We start from the raw sequence: 20,585 nt of genomic DNA, 5'->3' as shown, positions 1-20,585 counted from the left end.
ACTCAATTGCGATGGATCCCTGTTTTTTTGTGTCAAACTCACCCGTACTTGGAATCCAGTGGAGGCTGCTAAGGGGAGGATGGCTCATAATAATGCTGGAGCAGAGCAAATGGAATGGCATCAAACACATGGAAACCATGGAAACCATGTGTTTGATGTATTTGATACCATTTCACTTATTCTGCTCCAACCATTACCACAAGCCCGTCCTCCCCAGTTAAGGTTCCACCAACCAACCCCCTGTGTTGGAATCAATTGGGCCAATTGGGCTATGATTCTTCTCGAAAGACTGATAGCCGGTAACATTGACCATCCTCCCTTCTCCCACCTCAGTCTCCTCCCCCCACAGGACCCCTCCCCCTCCAGAGCCGTTGCCCTCAGGCGAACATATCGACAGCCCTGCATCCCCAGGAAGACCAGGGATGTGCCCAACTCCACCTCCACCCTCTCCTCTTCCACGTCTCCTATAACCAAAACTGACCTCTATATATTCTCCTCAAGTAGTGACAGCAGACATAAAAATGGGTTGCCCTGTTTCGAGGGAAGTACGTAAAAAAAAACTAAAAGGACCAAATAAAAAGGAATAGCCGAGCGCTCTGCTGGGGACGAGACATTTGGAGTGCAGTTGTTGTCAGGGCTCTTTTCAGGACCTCAAAAGAACAAGGCATCATGGTTTTCACTTTCAACTCAGGCATATTTGTATAAATGTTTAATGAAGTGTTGGTGAAGTTAGAAAATTGAATGGAAATAGATTTTTTGCTTGTTTGGTATTCACAGTTTGGTACTCAACTGGTCTGTTATTGATTTCGTTATTAGAAACCAGTCGTTTGCCAGAACATTGAGTTGTCTGTATGGAGATGTCTAAAGTATTTGATTGGTAAACATTGCTGAAGAAATATTTTGATCTAAAATGTTTTACAGACCACAATGTAATGTATGTTCCCTTTTCGTAGGCTACAATTCATCTCAATTGATAGAAAATGTTGAATATTTGAAACTAGCGACAAAACCGATTCAATAGATACTCAAAATCAACCTACAGGTAAGGGAGAGTGGGCTAAGTTCAGTCATTTTTGACAATCAGCATCACTCCCTCATTGGAAAGGTAGTATTATCTCTAACAAAGATATCTACATCGATATACGGTGCGTTCAGAATGTATTCAAGGCCCTTTATTCATTCCACATTTTCTTTTTACAGCCTTTATTCAAAATGGATTAAATAGATTTTTCTCCCTCACCCATCTATACACACTACCTCGTAATAACTAAATGAAAACATGTTTTTTTAAATGTTTGTACATTTATTGAAAATGAAAAACAGAAATATCTCATTTATATAAGTATTCACACCCGAGTCAATACTTTGTAGAAGCACCTTTGGCGGCAAATACAGCTTTGGGTATCATATATATCATATATATTTGAGTCATCTTGGGTATGTCTGTATCAGCATTGAGTCATCTTGGGTATGTCTGTATCAGCGTTGAGTCATCTTGGGTATGTCTGTATCAGCGTTGAGTCATCTTGGGTATGTCTGTATCAGCATTGAGTCATCTTGGGTATGTCTGTATCAGCGTTGAGTCATCTTGGGTATGTCTGTATCAGCGTTGAGTCATCTTGGGTATGTCTGTATCAGCGTTGAGTCATCTTGGGTATGTCTGTATCAGCGTTGAGTCATCTTGGGTATGTCTGTATCAGCGTTGAGTCATCTTGGGTATGTCTGTATCAGCGTTGAGTCATCTTGGGTATGTCTGTATCAGCGTTGAGTCATCTTGGGTATGTCTGTATCAGCTTTGAGTCATCTTGGGTATGTCTGTATCAGCGTTGCGTCATCTTGGGTATGTCTGTATCAGCGTTGAGTCATCTTGGGTATGTCTGTATCAGCTTTGAGTCATCTTGGGTATGTCTGTATCAGCGTTGAGTCATCTTGGGTATGTCTGTATCAGCTTTGAGTCATCTTGGGTATGTCTGTATCGGCGTTGAGTCATCTTGGGTATGTCTGTATCAGCGTTGAGTCATCTTGGGTATGTCTGTATCAGCGTTGAGTCATCTTGGGTATGTCTATATCAGCGTTGAGTCATCGTGGGTATGTCTGTATCAGTGTTGAGTCATCTTGGGTATGTCTGTATCAGCGTTGAGTCATCTCGGGTATGTCTGTATCAGCGTTGAATCATCTTGGGTATGTCTGTATCAGCGTTGAGTCATCTTGGGTATGTCTGTATCAGCTTTGAGTCATCTTGGGTATGTCTGTATCAGCTTTGAGTCATCTTGGGTATGTCTGTATCAGCGTTGAGTCATCTTGGGTATGTCTGTATCAGCTTTGAGTCATCTTGGGTATGTCTGTATCAGCGTTGAGTCATCTTGGGTATGTCTGTATCAGCTTTGAGTCATCTTGGGTATGTCTGTATCAGCTTTGAGTCATCTTGGGTATATCTGTATCAGCTTTGCACATCTGGATTTGGAGATTTACTCCCATTCTTCCTTGCAGCCAAAGAACTGTGGAGTTCTGTCAAAGGGTTCTTGGTGACCTCCCTGACCAATGTCCTTCTTGACCGGTTGGTCAATTTGGTCAGACGGCCAGCTCTAGGCAGAGTCTGGGTCGTTCCATTTCTTTGATGGAGACCACTGTGCTCTTGGAAACGGTCCTCATACACTTCCCCAGATAGATGTCTCAGATCTACGGACAGTTCCTTGGACTGCATGGTATAGTTTCTGCACTGTCAGTTGTGGGAGTTCATATAGACAGGTGTGTTTCTTTCTAAATCATGTCCAAACAGTTAAATTGCCCACAGGTGGACTCCAATCAAGTTCTAGTGACATCTGAAAGATGATCAAAGGAAATTGGATGCACCTGAGCTCAATTTGGAGGTTCATAGCAAATGGGTGTGAATACTTATGTAAATTCGATTTCTGTATTTCATTTTCAATAAATTAGCAAACATTTCTAAAAACACATAACTTTGTCATTATGGGGTATTGTGTGTAGATATGTGTAATCTAGTTTAAATTCAGGCTGGTGATGCCTATCTACAAGCATTTCAGTGCACCTGCGATAACATCTGCAAAGCTGTGTTAGCGACCAATAAACTTTAAGTTGATTTGACATATATTTCAGGACGTTGTGTATCCATGGAAAATATCTGAACGCATGTAAACATTACAGTTTTCAAAACGTAGCTTGTCCAAAACAAAGTGGTCTTTTGGCTAAACTTAACTGGGTATGGGGTAAGTTGAGCCACAGGAAAGGGTAAGTTAAGCCATCTACAAATGTCTGTACTGAATGAATAATTACCACTACCTTTTTTAAAATAATGTCTATCTTTATTTCCCAAACACAATTCAACACATCCATTTTAAGCATATGTTAACACATGCTTAACACCTAACAAACACCTTGTACTTTTTAAAAACACTTTTAACATAGGCCCTGTTGTTACCTCATATCCCAGCAATAATACCTTGCATTACACCTGGGAAGAAAACACTTCAATTTGCTCAACTTGCCATTGGTTCAACATACCTCATGGCCATTGGTTCAACATACCTCATGGCCATTGGTTCAACATACCTCATGGCCATTGGTTCAACATACCTCATGGCCATTGGTTCAACATACCTCATGGCCATTGGTTCAACATACCTCATGGCCATTGGTTCAACATACCTCATGGCCATTGGCTCAACATACCCCATGGCCATTGGTTCAACATACCCCATGGCCATTGGTTCAACATACCTCATGGCCATTGGTTCAACATACCTCATGGCCATTGGTTCAACATACCCCATGGCCATTGGTTCAACATACCTCATGGCCATTGGCTCAACATATCTCATGGCCATTGGTTCAACATACCCCATAGCCATTGGTTCAACATACCCCATGGCCATTGGTTCAATTTACCCCATGGCCATTGGTTCAATTTACCCCAAGGCCATTGGTTCAATTTACCCCATGGCCATTGGTTCAATTTACCCCATGGCCATTGGCTCAACATACCCCATGGCCATTGGTTCAATTTACCCCAAGGCCATTGGCTCAACATACCCCATGGCCATTGGCTCAACATACCCCATGGTCATTGGCTCAACATACCCCATGGCCATTGGCTCAACATACCCCATGGCCATTGGTTCAATTTACCCCAAGGCAAACAAGGATGTGCTTTCATACTAGCTTTAGGACCTCATATTGAAGCTTATAGAGATCCCAACTGATGTATAGAACCATCTTAAAAGTATCTACTTTGGTTGAGATACAAGCATCATGAAACCTCTAACACGATAAATAAATTGAACTTTGTGAAAATCTGTTTTCTTTACTTAACTTGTTTACCACATTTTCCATGTGGTTTATTTCTTCACAGACTCCATTAAATGATTACCTCTTCCTAAATATTTGGTCAAACTATTAATTTTGTGTATGGTTTCCTAGAAACAAGGGCGGCTTAACTTAACCCTTTGGCTCAACTTACCCCACTCTCCCCTACTGTATTAAAAGAGAAAATAAAGAAGAAAATAATTGTCTGTTTTCTACCACCTCCAATCAGCCTGGATTAGGGACAAGTACAGTAAATCCCAAACGACCTATACACCCAGTATGTAGCATTTGTACTGTGGAAATGTAATGTTGTTCATTGTAACCCAGAGCAGGGCTGTTGGTTTGTGTGTGGTTCAGTGTGTATGTGGACCAACAGATGTCAAATTAAAGATTGGAGAGCGTCGTAGCGACTCCAGCCAGGACTATTAGTCTAATTACACTATAAATTAAATTAGTATCGGACTGTATCAGATCCAAATCGAGTCACTTGGCAAGACACTGATCTGTTTCCACAAAACTCCTGGCAAACAGTTACAGTGTTCCTCAGTCGTCAAAACAGGCATCAAAACATTCATTATTATAATGGTTGGACATTTAATTATAAACACTGCATATAATGTATAAGTCCGTTACAAGGCAAATGGGGTATTTTTATCTATTCACACTGCGTAGTAACTTCAATTGGACAGATTTCATGTCTGATTTCCTCCCCCACCCTGAGTAGTCTGGAGCTAAGGCAGAGCCTGGTGTTACATGTTAAAGAGTCCCCCTCTCATCTCAAATCAAATTAAGGTCAACTCACAGTGACTATGCACTGAAGGATATTTTGGTGTCTTGGAAATACTAATGATTAGACTCAGAACTTAACATTCTGTAGACAGAGGGAATTAATATGTCTATGTGCCTGGTGCCTTTCTGTCAAAAACTGACAATCTTCCCCCGAAGGGCCTGAGGGAGCCTTTAAAACAGACGGTTGCCGCCTTTTTACGTTCCATGAAAGGAAAACAAAGGCGTGTTTCTCTTCTCAGTCGGCGGTATCTCCCCTCCATCAGACTTCTGGCGGTGTACGTTTGATTCAGCCTCGTGGTTTCCACTCTGTCAGTGATCAAAGATGCCGCTCACACCCAGAACCTCACACAAAAGACGCAACATTTGGCAATTAAATATTCAAAGAAAGTTATTTTTATCCCACGATTCTCTTGATTGAGGTTATGTTCAACTGGGAACGCAGACAGAATAGTCAAACGTTGAGGTTTATCAGTTGTTTGACCCTCCAAGGGCATGCATTTAACGATGTGTGGATATTATCAGTGGTGCAGTTTGTAAAGTGGTAAAATAATATGCCCTTGAGACCTGTTATTAGAGAGTGAAAACAGCGCCGTCCCAGTGGTCAACCCCAGCAACTGCATTCCCGAGCGACTCCCCTCTGAGCTGCGCAAACGCGAGTAAACTGCGAGTAACGTCCCACCGTAGGGGACAGACCCGCCTACCGCCAGTGTTTAATCCAACTCCTTCCTTTCCCCTCCTCCACTCCTCTACTCTTTCTCTCTTTTTTGTCTCTCTCCATCTATCTATCCCTCTATATCTACCTGTGTCTGTTGGGCCGTGCCCGTACCAGGTGACCATATCAGTGGATGGTATTTTGACCACTACTGGTTATACCCAGGAGGACTATACCATGTTGGGATCAGATGACTTCTTCTACATTGGGGGCAGTCCCAATACTGCAGACCTGCCCGGATCACCCGTCAGCAACAACTTCATGGGCTGCCTCAAAGACGTGAGTGTCTCTGGTTCAGTACTGGGGATCGAGGGGGGAATCAGACACACACACACACACACACACACACACACACACACACACACACACACACACATACATACACACACACACACACTGACATATTTGCTTGCGCACACAAACTGTCAACACAGATGTAATGTGGGCTAGTGTGTGTGTGTGTGTGTGTGTGTGTGTGTGTGTGTGTTTGTGTGTGTGTTTGTCTGTGTGTGTGTGTGTGTGTGTGTGGTGTGTGTGTGTGTGTGGGTGAGAGAGAGAGAGAGGTCTAGGACCGGCTTTTAGATGCATCATAACTCCCCCTATTAACAGGCTGGATATTGTCTCAGGGACGCTAAGTTATTATCCTAACTCTAAGAGGAAGTCGATTGATAAATCCCCATAGTTGGTATGAACAAAAAAAATGTCCCCAATAAGGCTCCAAGCCACAACTCAACAAGCTGAGAAGAAGACCACTCCAATGAAATGACTTATAGAGGAACAGATGGGAATAGGACAGCAATACTTTCCTTATAAATGTTATCTGATTGAATAAGTAATTATTGTTTCATCAGATTTAATGAATCATATAGTAATTACATTTTCATTGTTTTGGTTGCTATTTGGGAAATTCCCTCTTCAAATCATCCTCCCAAAGCAATTCTAGTTTTATGAAGATGCTGATGATTATACATTCAATTCCCAAACAGAGGGAAAGGAGGCAGAGGATGAGTAGAAATTGGGGAAAGGGAAGGTGAAGAAGCATAATGAGATAAAGAGGGAAAAGGACAAATTAAAAAAATGGGGGAAGAGAGGATACAAAGTAAAAGTGAGAAGACCGTGCAGACATGAATTAAGGAGAAATAAGAGAGGGGGGAGAGAGAGAGAGGAAATAGAGAAGAGCAAGTGGAGAGAGAGAGAGAGGAAAGAGGGAGAGAGAGGAAAGAGAAAAGAGCAAGTGGAGAGAGAGAGGAAAGAGGGAGAGAGAGAAGACCGAGTGGAGAGAGAGAGAGGAAAGAGGGAGAGAGGACAGAGAGAAGAGTGACTGGAGAGAGAGGAAAGAGGGAGAGAGGACAGAGAGAAGAGTGACTGGAGAGAGAGGAAAAAGGGAGAGAGGACAGAGAGAGAGGGGGAGAGAAGGGGAGAGAGAGAAGAAGAGAAAAAATAGTGAGTAGAGGGAGAGAGCGAGAGCGAGAGAAGGAAGGGAGAAAGAAAGAAAGAAATGTGCTGCTTTCAGACTGTAGGCCATTTCATCCTGTTGGCCAATACTGTGGGCAGAATTACAAGTCTTGTGTCAGAGCTGTGGCTGTGCTTTCAAGTTCCCAGTGGCGCAAAAGGCCTTTGATACGCTTGGCCAGGAGCCTCCAGGAGCAAGATATCCAATGAAGGGAAGAAGAGAGGAGTTTGTGAGATAGAAGAGAGAGAGAGAAAGAGAGAGTGAGATAGGAGAGAGAGAGTGAGATAGGAGAGAGAGAGTGAGATAGGAGAGAGAGAGGATAGAGTGAGATAGAAGAGAGATTGAGAGAGAGGATAGAGTGAGAGAGTGAGATAAAAGAGTGAGAGAGGAGAGAGTGAGATAGAAGAGAGAGAATAGAGTGAGATAGAAGAGAGCGAGAGAGCGATGGAGGGAGTGAGTTACAAGACAGAAAGGAAAAAGTAGTATCCAGAGAAGAGCCTTAAAGAATGAATGTGTATATTGTATTGTTCTCAGGTAACACTGTGGATGTGTGATGTGACTTGTATTGTTCTCAGGTAACACTGTGGATGTGTGATGTGACTTGATTTGTTCTTAGGTAACACTGTGGACGTGTGATGTGACTTATATTGTTCTCAGGTAACACTGTGGATGTGTGATGTGACTTGTATTGTTCTCAGGTAACACTGTGGATGTGTGATGTGACTTGTATTGTTCTCAGGTAACACTGTGGATGTGACTTGATTTGTTCTTAGGTAACACTGTGGACGTGTGATGTGACTTATATTGTTCTCAGGTAACACTGTGGATGTGTGATGTGACTTGTATTGTTCTCAGGTAACACTGTGGATGTGTGATGTGACTTGTATTGTTCTCAGGTAACACTGTGGATGTGTGATATGGCCTGTATTGTTCTCGGGTAACACTGTGGATGTGTGATGTGGCCTGTATTGTTCTCAGGTAACACTGTGGATGTGTGATGTGGCTTGTATTGTTCTCAGGTAACACTGTGGGTGTGTGAATTGACTTGTTTTGTTCTTAGGTAACACTGTGGATGTGTGAATTGACTTGTTTTGTTCTTAGGTAACACTGTGGGTGTGTGATGTGGCTTGTATTGTTCTCAGGTAACACGGTGGGTGTGTGAATTTACTTGTTTTGTTCTTAGGTAACACTGTGGATGTGTGAATTGACTTGTTTTGTTCTTAGGTAACACTGGGTGTGTGAATTGACTTGTATTGTTCTCAGGTAACACTGTGGATGTGTGATGTGACTTGTTTTGTTCTTAGGTAACACTGTGGATGTGTGATGTGGCCTGTATTGTTCTCAGGTAACACTGTGGATGTGTGATGTGGCCTGTTTTGTTCTCAGGTAACACTGTGGATGTGTGATGTGACTTGTTTTGTTCTTAGGTAACACTGTGGATGTGTGATGTGGCCTGTATTGTTCTCAGGTAACACTGTGGATGTGTGATGTGACTTGTTTTGTTCTTAGGTAACACTGTGGATGTGTGATGTGGCCTGTATTGTTCTCAGGTAACACTGTGGATGTGTGATGTGGCCTGTATTGTTCTCAGGTAACAATGTGGATGTGTGATGTGACTTGTATTGATCTCAGGTAACACTGTGGATGTGTGATGTGGCTTGTATTGTTCTCAGGTAACACTGTGGGTGTGTGAATTGACTTGTTTTGTTCTTAGGTAACCCTGTGGGTGTGTGATGTGCCTTGTATTGTTCTCAGGTAACACTGTGGGTGTGTGATGTTACTTATTTTGTTCTTAGGTAACACTGTGGGTGTGTGAATTTACTTGTTTTGTTCTTAGGTAACACTGTGGGTGTGTGAATTGACTTGTTTTGTTCTTAGGTAACACTGTGGATGTGTGAATTAATTTGTTTTGTTCTTAGGTAACACTGTGGGTGTGTGAATTGACTTGTATTGTTCTCAGGTAACACTGTGGGTGTGTGATGTGACTTGTATTGATCTGAGGTAACACTGTGGGTGTGTGATGTGTGTTTGCATGTCTTTTTTTGGTGAGAGAGAGTTTTTGGGGGTGGGGGGTGGAGTGAAATCCCCCTCCAGTGTTGTTCTCACCTTTGCTCTCTTTCCCCCATATTACCATCTGTCTTCCTCTCTGCCATCTCTCTCTGTTTTTTACATTGGATAAAAGAGGAGACTCAGAGTTAGAAAATGACATCATATGCTACAGTTGAGGAACAATGGGAAAGTAATTCTACTGAAAGTAGATCAACTTTTAACCTCAGTTTTGAGAAAATGGCCTTTGAATGTTTTGGTACACCTACTGGAGACCACTGCTTTGTCTACACCCATTCAGCATCGTTCACACCCTCTTAAACTTTAGGCCCAAGCGTTCTATCCTAACAACAGCAGTCAAGCTAACTGGCTAACGTTGGCTAGCTAGCTAGCTAGCTACTTCCAGAAACAAATGAGAGAACAGCTCTTTCTGACCATTTTTCTGGCCCTAGCAGAGCTGGTTAGGCTGGTTTCATGTTATCCAGAGCGTTAGTGACTGCGACTGTGCTGCTGGCAATAATGTGCACTTTTTTTTGCCAACGTTTACTGAAACCGGACAAATTTAACATATTCAGAGTTTGTAAATTCATCAGTTATTCTGCGCTCTGGCACACTCAGATGAGACTGCTCTGAAATCGGAGTAGATAGCCAGAGAGATTTTACCAGCTACGTCTATCAGCAGTTGTTGCAGCGACATCATTAACATTCTATTGAAAGGGTTACTTGTATAGCGGAATCTTTTAAGACATGTAGCTAGCTAGCTACCTAAACAATTAGGTAGGTAGCAAACCAACAAGGTTTAATGTTAGCTAGCTAACAATAGGCTATAACTAGCAAAGCAAATGGCTCTGAGATACTTATAATATTACTATACAGATCATACATGTAACATTAGCTAGCTGACCTAACAACAGCAGTCAAGCACCCAAGCTAAATGGCTAAAGTTGGCTAGCTTGCTATCTACTTCCAGACACAAATTACAGAACAGCTCACTGACCATTTTACTCACCCTACTGAAATTCATACTTCTTTCGTGAAGACATGTAGCTAGCTAGCTAAACAATGAACCATAATTCCAACTCATGATGTTACTACCCTGCCTGAAACTGCAGGTAGCTAACCAACCAGGTTCAATGTTAGCTAGCTAGGTAATGGCTCTGAGATGCGAATAATATTATGACACCGATCATACACGTAACGTTAGCTAGCTAGCTAACAGTACACTTTAACTTGGAAACGTGTAATATCTGAATATGTAGCTAGCTAGATTATCGTACCCATATACATGGATGGACTATTTTCCCTCTCTCACGGATGCCATTGTCATAACTCTCCTGTGACGATCTGAAGAATCAGGTTACAGTGGGTCCGCTCTACAGTGTGCTCTCTCGTAGAGGGAGAGAGCGGGAAGTCTGCTGTTTGTTGGCGGTCGTAAAATACGCTGCCTCTATACTCTCTAGTGTTCGAGAATGGAATGTAAACTGTGAAACACAGAGAGACACTTGGACAATCAAAAGTTTGAATAATTAAACAATATATATATTTGAGAATGTGGGAATGGTCCGTGGACACTTTTGAAGATGTAATCCAGAGACAGTTGTTTTCTCCAGCTTCTTAGCTATCATACTCTAATTACACTGATTTCAAAACTTGGTCCTCCAGAAAGTGAAGAGCAACACTTATGCAGTTCCACTACACAATATGTTTTTTTTTAAAGCTGCATTAGACAGGATTAACTACACATACTGACAAACTCAAATAAACATAAGCCTTCTACATGGCAGACCAACCTGAACTCGTCTCTCGGCATGTCCAGCCCTCTCATTATGTCAGCCAATCATGGCTAGCGGGAAGGTTACTGGATTTTTCTGTGGCCAAACCAACTAGGCTTGTAATTTAACAATTTTATTTTTATTTACAGTTGGCATGCACGTTTTGTTATTAAGGCACATGAAAGCTGACATGTTCCAGAAGGCATTTTGATTTAAAAAAAAAAATATGTATGTTCAAATGTCTCTCCTGTGAAGTAGTGACGCGCAACATATACAGTGGGGCAAAAAAGTATTTAGTCAGCCACCAATTGTGCAAGTTCTCCCACTTAAAAAGATGAGAGAGGCCTGTCATTTTCATCATAGGTACACTTCAACTATTACAGACAAAAAGAGGGAAAAGAAATCCAGACAATCACATTGTAGGATTTTTACTTATTTTCCACCATAATTTGCCAATAAATTCATTAAAAATCCTACAATGTGATTTTCTGGATTTTTTTTCTCGTTTTGTCTGTCATAGTTGAAGTGTACCTATGATGAAAATGACAGGCCTCTCTCATCTTTTTAAGTGGGAGAACTTGCACAATTGGTGGCTGACTAAATACTTTTTTGCCCCACTGTGCCTAGTTTCCTGAAATGAGTCTTCCCCTGTGCCATCTCTCCTTCTCTCAACATATGACCTTACTATTGCCCTCTTTCACACCCTCCTCTCCCTCCTATCCCTCTCTCTTCCCTCTCTCTCCCCTCTCCCTCTCTCTCCAGACATGTGTGCAATTAAATCTATGCCAGTGTTGTTGATACACCAGCTATACCATCATGACAGCCAAATTAAAAATTGATTTCTTCGACTGATTCCCACACTAGCAGAAGGCCCCTCTCAACCCTCTCTTATTCCCGCTCTCTCTCTCCACTGCTCTTTTGAGACTCACCTTGGTAGGATGATAGGATCCCTCAAACTCTCCTCCCGCTCCGCCCCTCATTTCAGACACATTTTACTCAGGCACCTCAGCGGGTGGCCTTCCCAATCGTATCTCCACAATGAGAAATGAGTTGAGAGTTGGATGATTGCCTGTGCGTGCGTAAGTGAGTGACTGTGTGTGTGTGCGTGCCAGCATGCATGCGTGTATGTGTGTGCGTGTGTGCGTGTGTGTTTGGGACTATGCGTTTGAGCTGGCTTGTAAGTAACAGAGAAACATCCATTAGCGATTAGAATGCGGTCTTGTTTGCTGCTCTCTGGTCTCTGAACACAGAACATGAAGTAGCTGTTGAATACTGACAAAACATCACACCTGTATGTAAACTACAACACGTAGAGGCAACACAATTATTAGTCCTCTTCAAAATGATCCTCGTCGGTTTTCCTGAAGAAAATAACATTGACACTTACAACAACCCACCCAAACACACACAAGGAAATGTTATGACATTTTGGCTAACATCCTCTCTCTCTCTCTCTCTCTCTCTCTCTCTCTCTCTCTCTCTCTCTCTCTATCAATTCAATTCAATGTTTTTTACTGGCATGGGAAACACATGTTTATATTGCCAAAGTAAGTTAAATGGATAAACAAAAGTGAAATAAACAATAAAAAGTGAACAGTATATATTACACTCACACAAGTTCCAAAAGAAAACAGACATTTCAAATGTCATATTATGTCTATATACAGTGATGTGCAAATAGTTAAAGTACAAAAGGGAAAATAAATAAACATTCATATGGGTTTTATTTACTGTGGTGTTTGTTCTTTACTGGCTGCCCTTTTCTTGTGGCAACTGGTCACAAATATTGCTGCTGTGATGGAACACTATGGTATTTCACCCAATAGATATGGGAGTTTATCAAAATTTGAATTAAAAAAAATATATTTTGGGGTCTGTCTGAGATACAGTATGTCTCTCTAATATTATCATACATTTGGCAGGAGGTTAGGAAGTGCAGCTCAGTTTCCACCTAATTTTGTGGGCAGTGTGCACATAGCCTGTCTTCTCTTGAGATTCAGTCTGCCTACTGCAGCCTTCCTCAATAGCAAGGCTATGCTTACTGAGTCTGTACATAGTACAAACCTTTCCTTAATTTTGTGTCAGTCACAGTGGTGAGGTATTCTGCCACTGTGTACTCTCTGTTTAGGGCCAGTCACAGTGGTCAGGTATTCTGCCACTGTGTACTCTCTGTTTAGGGCCAGTCACAGTGGTCAGGTATTCTGCCACTGTGTACTCTCTGTTTAGGGCCAGTCACAGTGGTCAGGTCTGCCACTGTATACTCTCTGTTTAGGGCCAGTCACAGTGGTCAGGTATTCTGCCACTGTGTTCTCTCTGTTTAGGGCCAGTCACAGTGGTCAGGTATTCTGCCACTGTGTACTCTCTGTTTAGGGCCAGTCACAGTGGTCAGGTATTCTGCCACTGTGTTCTCTCTGTTTAGGGCCAGTCACAGTGGTCAGGTATTCTGCCACTGTGTTCTCTCTGTTTAGGGCCAGTCACAGTGGTCAGGTATTCTGCCACTGTGTTCTCTCTGTTTAGAGCCAAATGGTATTCCAGTTTGTTCATTTTGTTTGTTAATTCTTTCCGATGTGTCAAGTAATTATCTTATTGTTTTCTCGTGATATGGTTGGGTCGAATTGTTTTGCTGTCCCTGGGACCAGTTTGCTTAGCGGGCTCTTCTCCAGGTTCATCTCTCTGTAGGTGATGGCTTTGTTATGGAAGGTTTGTGAATCTCTTCCTTTTACGTGGTTGCAGAATTTAATGTCTCTTTTCTGGATTTTGATAATTAGCGGGTATCGGCCTAAATTTGCTCTGCATGCATTACTTGGTGTTTACGTTGTACGCAGAGGATTTTTTTGCAGAACTCTGCATGCAGAGTCTCAATTTGGTGTTTGTCCCATTTTGTGAATTCTTGGGTTGGTGAGCGGACCCTAGACCTCACAACCATAAAGGGCATTGGGTTCTATAACTGATTCAAGTATTCAAGTAATTCTATGTCCAATTTGATGTTCCTTTTGATGGCACATAATGCTTTTCTTGCCTTGTCTCTCAGCTCATTCACAGCTTTGTGGAAGTTACCTGTGGCACTGATGTTTAGGCCGAGGTATGTATAGGTTTTTGTGTGCTCTAGGGGCAATGGTGTCTAGATGGAATTTGTATTTGTGGTCCTGGAAATTTAACCTTTTTTGGAACACCATTATTTTTTGTCTTACTGAGATTTACTGTCAGGGCCCAGGTCTGACAGAATCTGTGCAGAAGATCTAGGTGCTGCTGTAGGTCCTCCTTGGTATGTGACAGAAGCACCAAATCATCAGCAAACAGTAGACATTTGACTTCAGATTCCAGTAGGGTGAGTCCGGGCACTGCAGACTATTCTAGTGCCCTCACACACACAAACACCCCCCCTCACACACACCCCTCCACCCACCTATCACGAGGTCCCCAGCGCCTAGGAGTGTCAGTGAAAGTGATTATGTCTGCGGCAGGCTGGCTGCTTGCTGGACTGCAGCAGCGGCTGCTTTGGTTGTCCGAGTTTCTCAATGACAAAACAAATCAATCCAGTCACCCTGAAGAAGAGGAATGGCCCAGCGATAGTGCCAGCCGTCAGAACAGTGAAAACCCCTAAGCCGATACACGTCATCGATTCAGACAGACATTCTGGCAAAAGTTATTGGCTGAAGTCGTTAAATAACTTCAGGAAAGTGATAAAAGGGTTATCTTAGTATAGAACCTTAGAAATGGTGTTCAGACGGACACAGAGGCCGTCTTACCACTAAACTCGCTGAAGTTCATTGAAGTTTGATTATTGCTGTTGTACTTTACAGTACTGTAATGTGTACAGACCTCACACTGACTTGTAAAAGAAGTGATTCCTGAAATGTGTCTCTTTATAAAGCCAGACACTCTCTTACAGGCTGTGTTATAATAGAGCCAGACAGGAATTGTCTCATAGCCCTCTTGGCTGAAAGAAGGCTTTCATCACTGTCTTTGTCCCCTGACTCACTCGGTCTGGCATCTCAGACATCACAATACCAGCATTGTGAGGGATCGTCCTCATCCTCGTCTCCTTATTTGTCTTGTCCTTCCCTCACTCTGTATCTAACACCTTGAGTTAAGTCTGCTGTGGCTGGTTCGTTGACTGCCAAAACAGTGTTTGCATAGCTTATTAGCCTCGCTAATCCATCCTAATGACGAGATTGTGAAGTCCACAGGGCAGAAGTTGTATCCCCAACCTCTGGAGTTTAGCTGCCAGAGTTCAGACCTGGGTTCAATTAGTAGTTGTTTTCCATGAAATACTTTGGCTGGGCTTGCCTGAGCTATGTCTGGTGCAATAAAATCAATGAATTGGTCCCGGAAGTGCAAACACCTGCCTATGCAGCACTCAGGGTAGGCTCAATCAAACGCTCACTGAGTTAGCCAAGCCTGCCCTAACTATGAAAAAGAGAAACAAATAAGTCAGTTTCACAGTAAGTAGAGCTATGGAGGAGAGGGAAAGGAGAGGTTTGTTGCTTGTATTAAATGTTGAAATGGGAGAAGTGAGTTGAGGAACTCTCCAGTTGTGTTTCATATTTCTAAGACGTTGGGGGAATGAATGAGTGAAGACATCAGTGAAATAACACATGTGGAGTCATGTAGTAACCAAAAAAGTGTTACATTTTTTAAATGTTTTTATTTACCATTTAACAAGGCAAGTTAAGAACAAATTCTTATTTACAATTTTTGATTTTATCTATTTTTATTTCACCTTTATTTAACTAGGCAGGCTAGTTGAGAACAAGTTCTCATTTACAACTGCTACCTGGTCAAGGTAAAGCAAAGCAGTGTGACAAAAACAACACAGTTACACATGGGATAACACAGAGTTACACAAAAATAAACGTACAGTCAATAACACAATAGAAAATGTAAAAAATAAAAAACTCTACGTACAATGTGTGCAAATGTAGAAGAGTAGGCAACAAACAGACCATAGAGGTGAAAATAATTATAATTTAGCATTAATACTGGAGTGACAGATGTGCAGATGATGATGTGCAAGTAGAGATACTGGGGTGCAAAAGAGAAAGAGGGTAAGTAACAATATGGGGATGAGGTAGTTGGGTGTGCTATTTACAGATTGGCTGTGTACAGGTACAGTGATCGGTAAGCTGCTCTGACAGCTGATGCTTAAGGTTAGAGAGGGAGATATAAGACTCCAGCTTCAGAGATTTTTCAATTTGTTCCAGTCATTGGCAGCAGAGAACTGAAAGGAAAGGCGGCCAAAGTAAGAGTTGGCTTTGGGGATGACCAGTGAAATATACCTGCTGGAGCGCGTGCTACGGGTGGGTGTTGCTATGGTGACCAGTGAGCTGAGATAAGGTGGGGCTTTACCTAGCAAAGACTTATAGATGACCTGCAGCCAGTGGGTTTGGCGACGGATATGTAGTGAGGGCTAGCCAACAAGAGCGTACAGGTCGCAACGGTGGGTAGTATATGGGGCTTTGGTGACAAAACGGATGGCACTGTGACAGACTACATCCAGATTGCTGAGTATAGTGTTGGAGGCTATTTTGTAAATGACACCGCCGAAGTCAAGGATCGGTAGGTAGTATAGTCAGTTTTACGAGGGTATGTTTGGTGGCATGAGTGAAGGAGGCCTTGTTGCGAAATAGGAAGCCGATTCTAAATTTTATTTTGGATTGGAGATGCTTAATGTGATTCTGGAAGGAGAGTTTACAGTCTAACCAGACTCCTAGGTATGTCCTACAATGACGGCCTACCAAAAGGCCTCCTGTAGGTACGGATGGGGGCTGGGATACATTTTTTTCTATAAAAATATAGGACAAAACACACATCACGACAAGAGAGAGACATCACAACACTACATAAAGAGAGACCTAAGACAACAACATAGCATGGTAGCAACACATGAAAACACAGTATGGTAGCAACATGACATGACAACAACATGTTAGCAACACGCAGCAGCACAACATGGTAGCAGCACAAAACATGGTACAAACATTATTGGGCACAGACAAAGGGCAAGAAGGTATAGTCAAAAAAACATAATGTGAAACAGCCACAAATGTCAGTAAGCGTGTCCATGATTGAGTCTTTGAATGAAGAGATGGAGATAAAATGGTCCAGTGTGAGTGTTTGTTGCAGCTCGTTCCAGTCGCTAGCTGCAGTGAACTGAAAAGGGGACCTTTAACAGAATGTCAAAATATATTTTAGATTTTTCAAAGTAGCCACCCTTTGCCTAGATGACATCTTTGCACACTCTTGGCATTCTCTCAACCAGCTTCACCTGAAATGCATTTCCAACACTCTTGAAGGAGTTCCCACATATGCTGAGCACTTATTGGCTGCTTTTCCTTCACTCTTTTATTTATTTGACCTTTATTTAACTAGGCAAGTCAGTTAAGAACAAATTCTTATTTTCAATGATGGCCTAGGAACAATGGGTTAACTGCCTGTTCAGGGGCAGAACAACAGATTTGTACCTTGTCAGCTCGGGGTTTGGACTTGCAACCTTCCGGTTACTAGCCCAACGCTCTAACCACTAAGCTACCCTGCTAACTCATCCCAAACCATCTCATTTGGGTTGTGGTCAGTTGATTGTGGAGGCCAGGTCATCTGATGCAGCACTCCATAACTTTCCTTCTTGGTCAAATATCCCCTACGCTAGCTTGGAGGTGTGTTGGGTCATTGACCTGTTGAAAAACAGATGATAGTCCCACTAAGAGCAAACCAGATGGGATGGCATATCGCTGCAGAATGCTGTGGTAGCCATGCTGGTTAACTGTTGCTTGAATTCTAAATACATCACTGACAGTGTCAACATCAAAGCTCCCCCACACCATCACACCTCCCCCTCCATGCTTCACGGTGGGAACCACACATGCAGAGATTATCTGTTCCCCTACTCTGTGTCTCATCACAGAGTCTGATCCATCAGACCAAAGGACAGATTTCCACCAGTCTAATGTCCAATGCTCATGTTTCTTGACTCAACCAAATCTCTTCTTGTTATTGGTGTCCTTTAGTAGTGGTTTCTTTGCAGAATTTCGACCATGAAGGCCTGATTGATGCAGTCTCCTCTGAACAGTTGATGTTGAGATGTGTCTGTTGCTAGAAGTCTGTGAAGCATTTATTTCTGAGGCTGGTTACTCTAATGTACTTATCCTTTGCAACAGAGGTACCTCTGGGTCTTGTCCTGGAAATTCATACTGAGAGAGACTTTGTTATTTCTTCAAACAATCATCTTTATTTAATATCAATTAATTATTGCAATAATGAGACTAGTCAACCCCACAGTCTTGACTGTTGGCCCGAGTAGCCTAACCTTTATACAAATGCAGAGTTCTTTATAAGGCTGATCTAAGAATGTTTAGTCATGGTTGGTTCCACCCCTCCCATGCAGATTGGGGCAACATAAGCCACTCTGGGTTCATCCTGTTTTTATCTGCACGGGGGTGTTGTCTTACCCCCACCCTGGCTTAGTTTCCCAGATGCAAGGATTATTTTGAGACGATGAGGGATTGTTCTACTCCTAAGATATCTCTAGGAAAATCTTGTCTATGTAATGCAGTCTTTAACTCATTTGTCAGCTCAAGCCATCTCTAATAACCATATGCCCAGATTAGCTGCAGGGAACTAGAGAGGAGACCGTAAAAACAGCATTAGTAGGTCAGAAATGTCTTACTATTAGTTAAATATTAATTGTTAACCATTCATATCAAATAAATCAGGTAAGTACGGAATTCTTCTCTCACAGTCTTCCTTTCCTGTGGCGTTCCTCATGAGAGACAGTTTCATCATAGCGCTTGATGGTTTTTGCGACTGCACTTGAAGAAACTTTCAAAGTTCTTGAAATTTTCCGTATAGACTGGCCTTGAGGTAATGATGGACTATCGTTTCTCTTTGCTTATTTAAGCTGCTCTTGCCATAATATGGACTTGGGTCTTTTACCAAATAGGGCTAATCTTCTGTATACAACCGGTACCTTGTCACAACACAACTGATTGGCTCAAACGCATTTCAAAGAAAGAGATTCCACAAACTTTTAACAGGCCACACTTGTGGGGGTCATAGAGTAAAACAAACACCGCTCTAGCTCTGGCAACTTTCACCGCAGATGCGGAAGTGTGACACTGGCGGTTTTTGCTGGCAAATTTTTTTGTAACTTAAATGTACACACCGGTGCATCAATTGACTTTAGGGGGTTTTAAAATCATTTCAGTGAACCCTGAGATTTCAGCTGGTCCATTTTTGTTGCTGACTTTGCAGTATCTCTGCACTGCCTTGATAGGATAGAAGAAATTGGAGCCTGTGCTTGGACTGGGAATCTTTCTAACACGACTCTAAAAGCACTACTTTCAGGGGACAGTGTTTGGGCTTGTGTGTGTGTGTGTGTCTAGGAGCCTGCGTGTGGTCATTGTGGATTGCGTGTGTGTGTGTGTGTGTGTGTGTGTGTGTGTGTGTGTGTGTGTGTGTGTGTGTGTGTGTGTGTGCGTGTGTGTGTGTGTGTGTATGTGTGTGTGTCTCTGTGTGTGTGTGTGTGTGTGTGTGTGTGTGTGTGTGTGTGTGTGTGTGTGTGCGTGCGTGTGTGTGTGTGTGTGTGTGTGTGTGTGTATGTGTGTGTGTCTCTGTGTGTGTGTGTGTGTGTGCGTGTGTGTGTGTGTGTGTGTGTGTGTGTGTGTGTGTGTGTGTGTGTGTGTGTGTGTGTGTGTGTGTGTGTGTGTGTGTATGCGTATGCGTTAAGAGCTCTGGGACAAGAGCCCATTCTCTTGCTGTCTCTTCACCCACCATGTCGAAGAGGTGTTTTCATATAGCGGTTTCACAGTGTGCCACCTTTCCAGCATCTATCCGATGACAGCAATCATCATGGTCTATGTACCTATCAGAAGAAGCTGCAGGAAGAAAATACCCCTGAAGACAGCTTAACACACTATCCAGAGTTTTAACACCTAATACTTTACATTATGAATGGAGACACCCAGGACAATGTAGACACTATTTATAATCAAGTCTGTCAGGAATTTGCATTAGTCTGTAGGCGTCTAGTTTATCCCTTGTTTCATTCCCTTCATCCTGCAACTTGAGATCTCCCAGAGTGCCATTGTGAATAATTGAGTTTGCTAAACTATGTGTCATATTCACACAAACAAACGCCACACTTCTTTTAATGTCTACGGTTAGTCCTTTGAAAATTCTAGGCATATAGACCTTGAGATGCTAAATTCAACGTGAAGGGAGTGAAGTGCATTTTGAATTGTAAAGCAGTGGAAACTATCATGGACACATTTTCTTTCCAAGAAAAGCTAGACAGCATCAGTATTCAAAGACTAGTGTGTTATATATTTATTCACGTTCAAAGTCCCTGATGCATTGTTGGGCGTAGTCTTAGTCAAACCTATCAATATAAAACTAAGCAGTAGGCCTTTGTATGCATAACTTCTCTTTCCCACATTCATGTGGGGTCTATGATTGCTAGCACAGCATACAGAAGGTAAACATCAGCTGACAA

At 42.4% G+C, this 20,585-nt stretch overlaps 1 protein-coding gene across 10 annotated transcripts in view; it reads left to right on the top strand.

The window, feature by feature from the left end:
• Positions 1-20,585, top strand: part of LOC109896506 (neurexin-2) — a 1,132,408-nt gene that overhangs the window by 583,804 nt on the left and 528,019 nt on the right. For all 10 annotated transcript variants that reach the window (XM_031832475.1, XM_031832476.1, XM_031832477.1 and 7 more), the window contains one exon: positions 5,942-6,103. In XM_031832475.1, the coding sequence (XP_031688335.1) occupies positions 5,942-6,103 (162 nt within the window). The remainder of the gene's footprint in view (positions 1-5,941; positions 6,104-20,585) is intronic.

Source organism: Oncorhynchus kisutch, linkage group LG9, assembly GCF_002021735.2.
Source record: "Oncorhynchus kisutch isolate 150728-3 linkage group LG9, Okis_V2, whole genome shotgun sequence".
Classification (NCBI taxonomy): Eukaryota; Metazoa; Chordata; class Actinopteri; order Salmoniformes; family Salmonidae; genus Oncorhynchus; species Oncorhynchus kisutch.
This window is presented reverse-complemented; position numbering and strand designations above follow the sequence as displayed.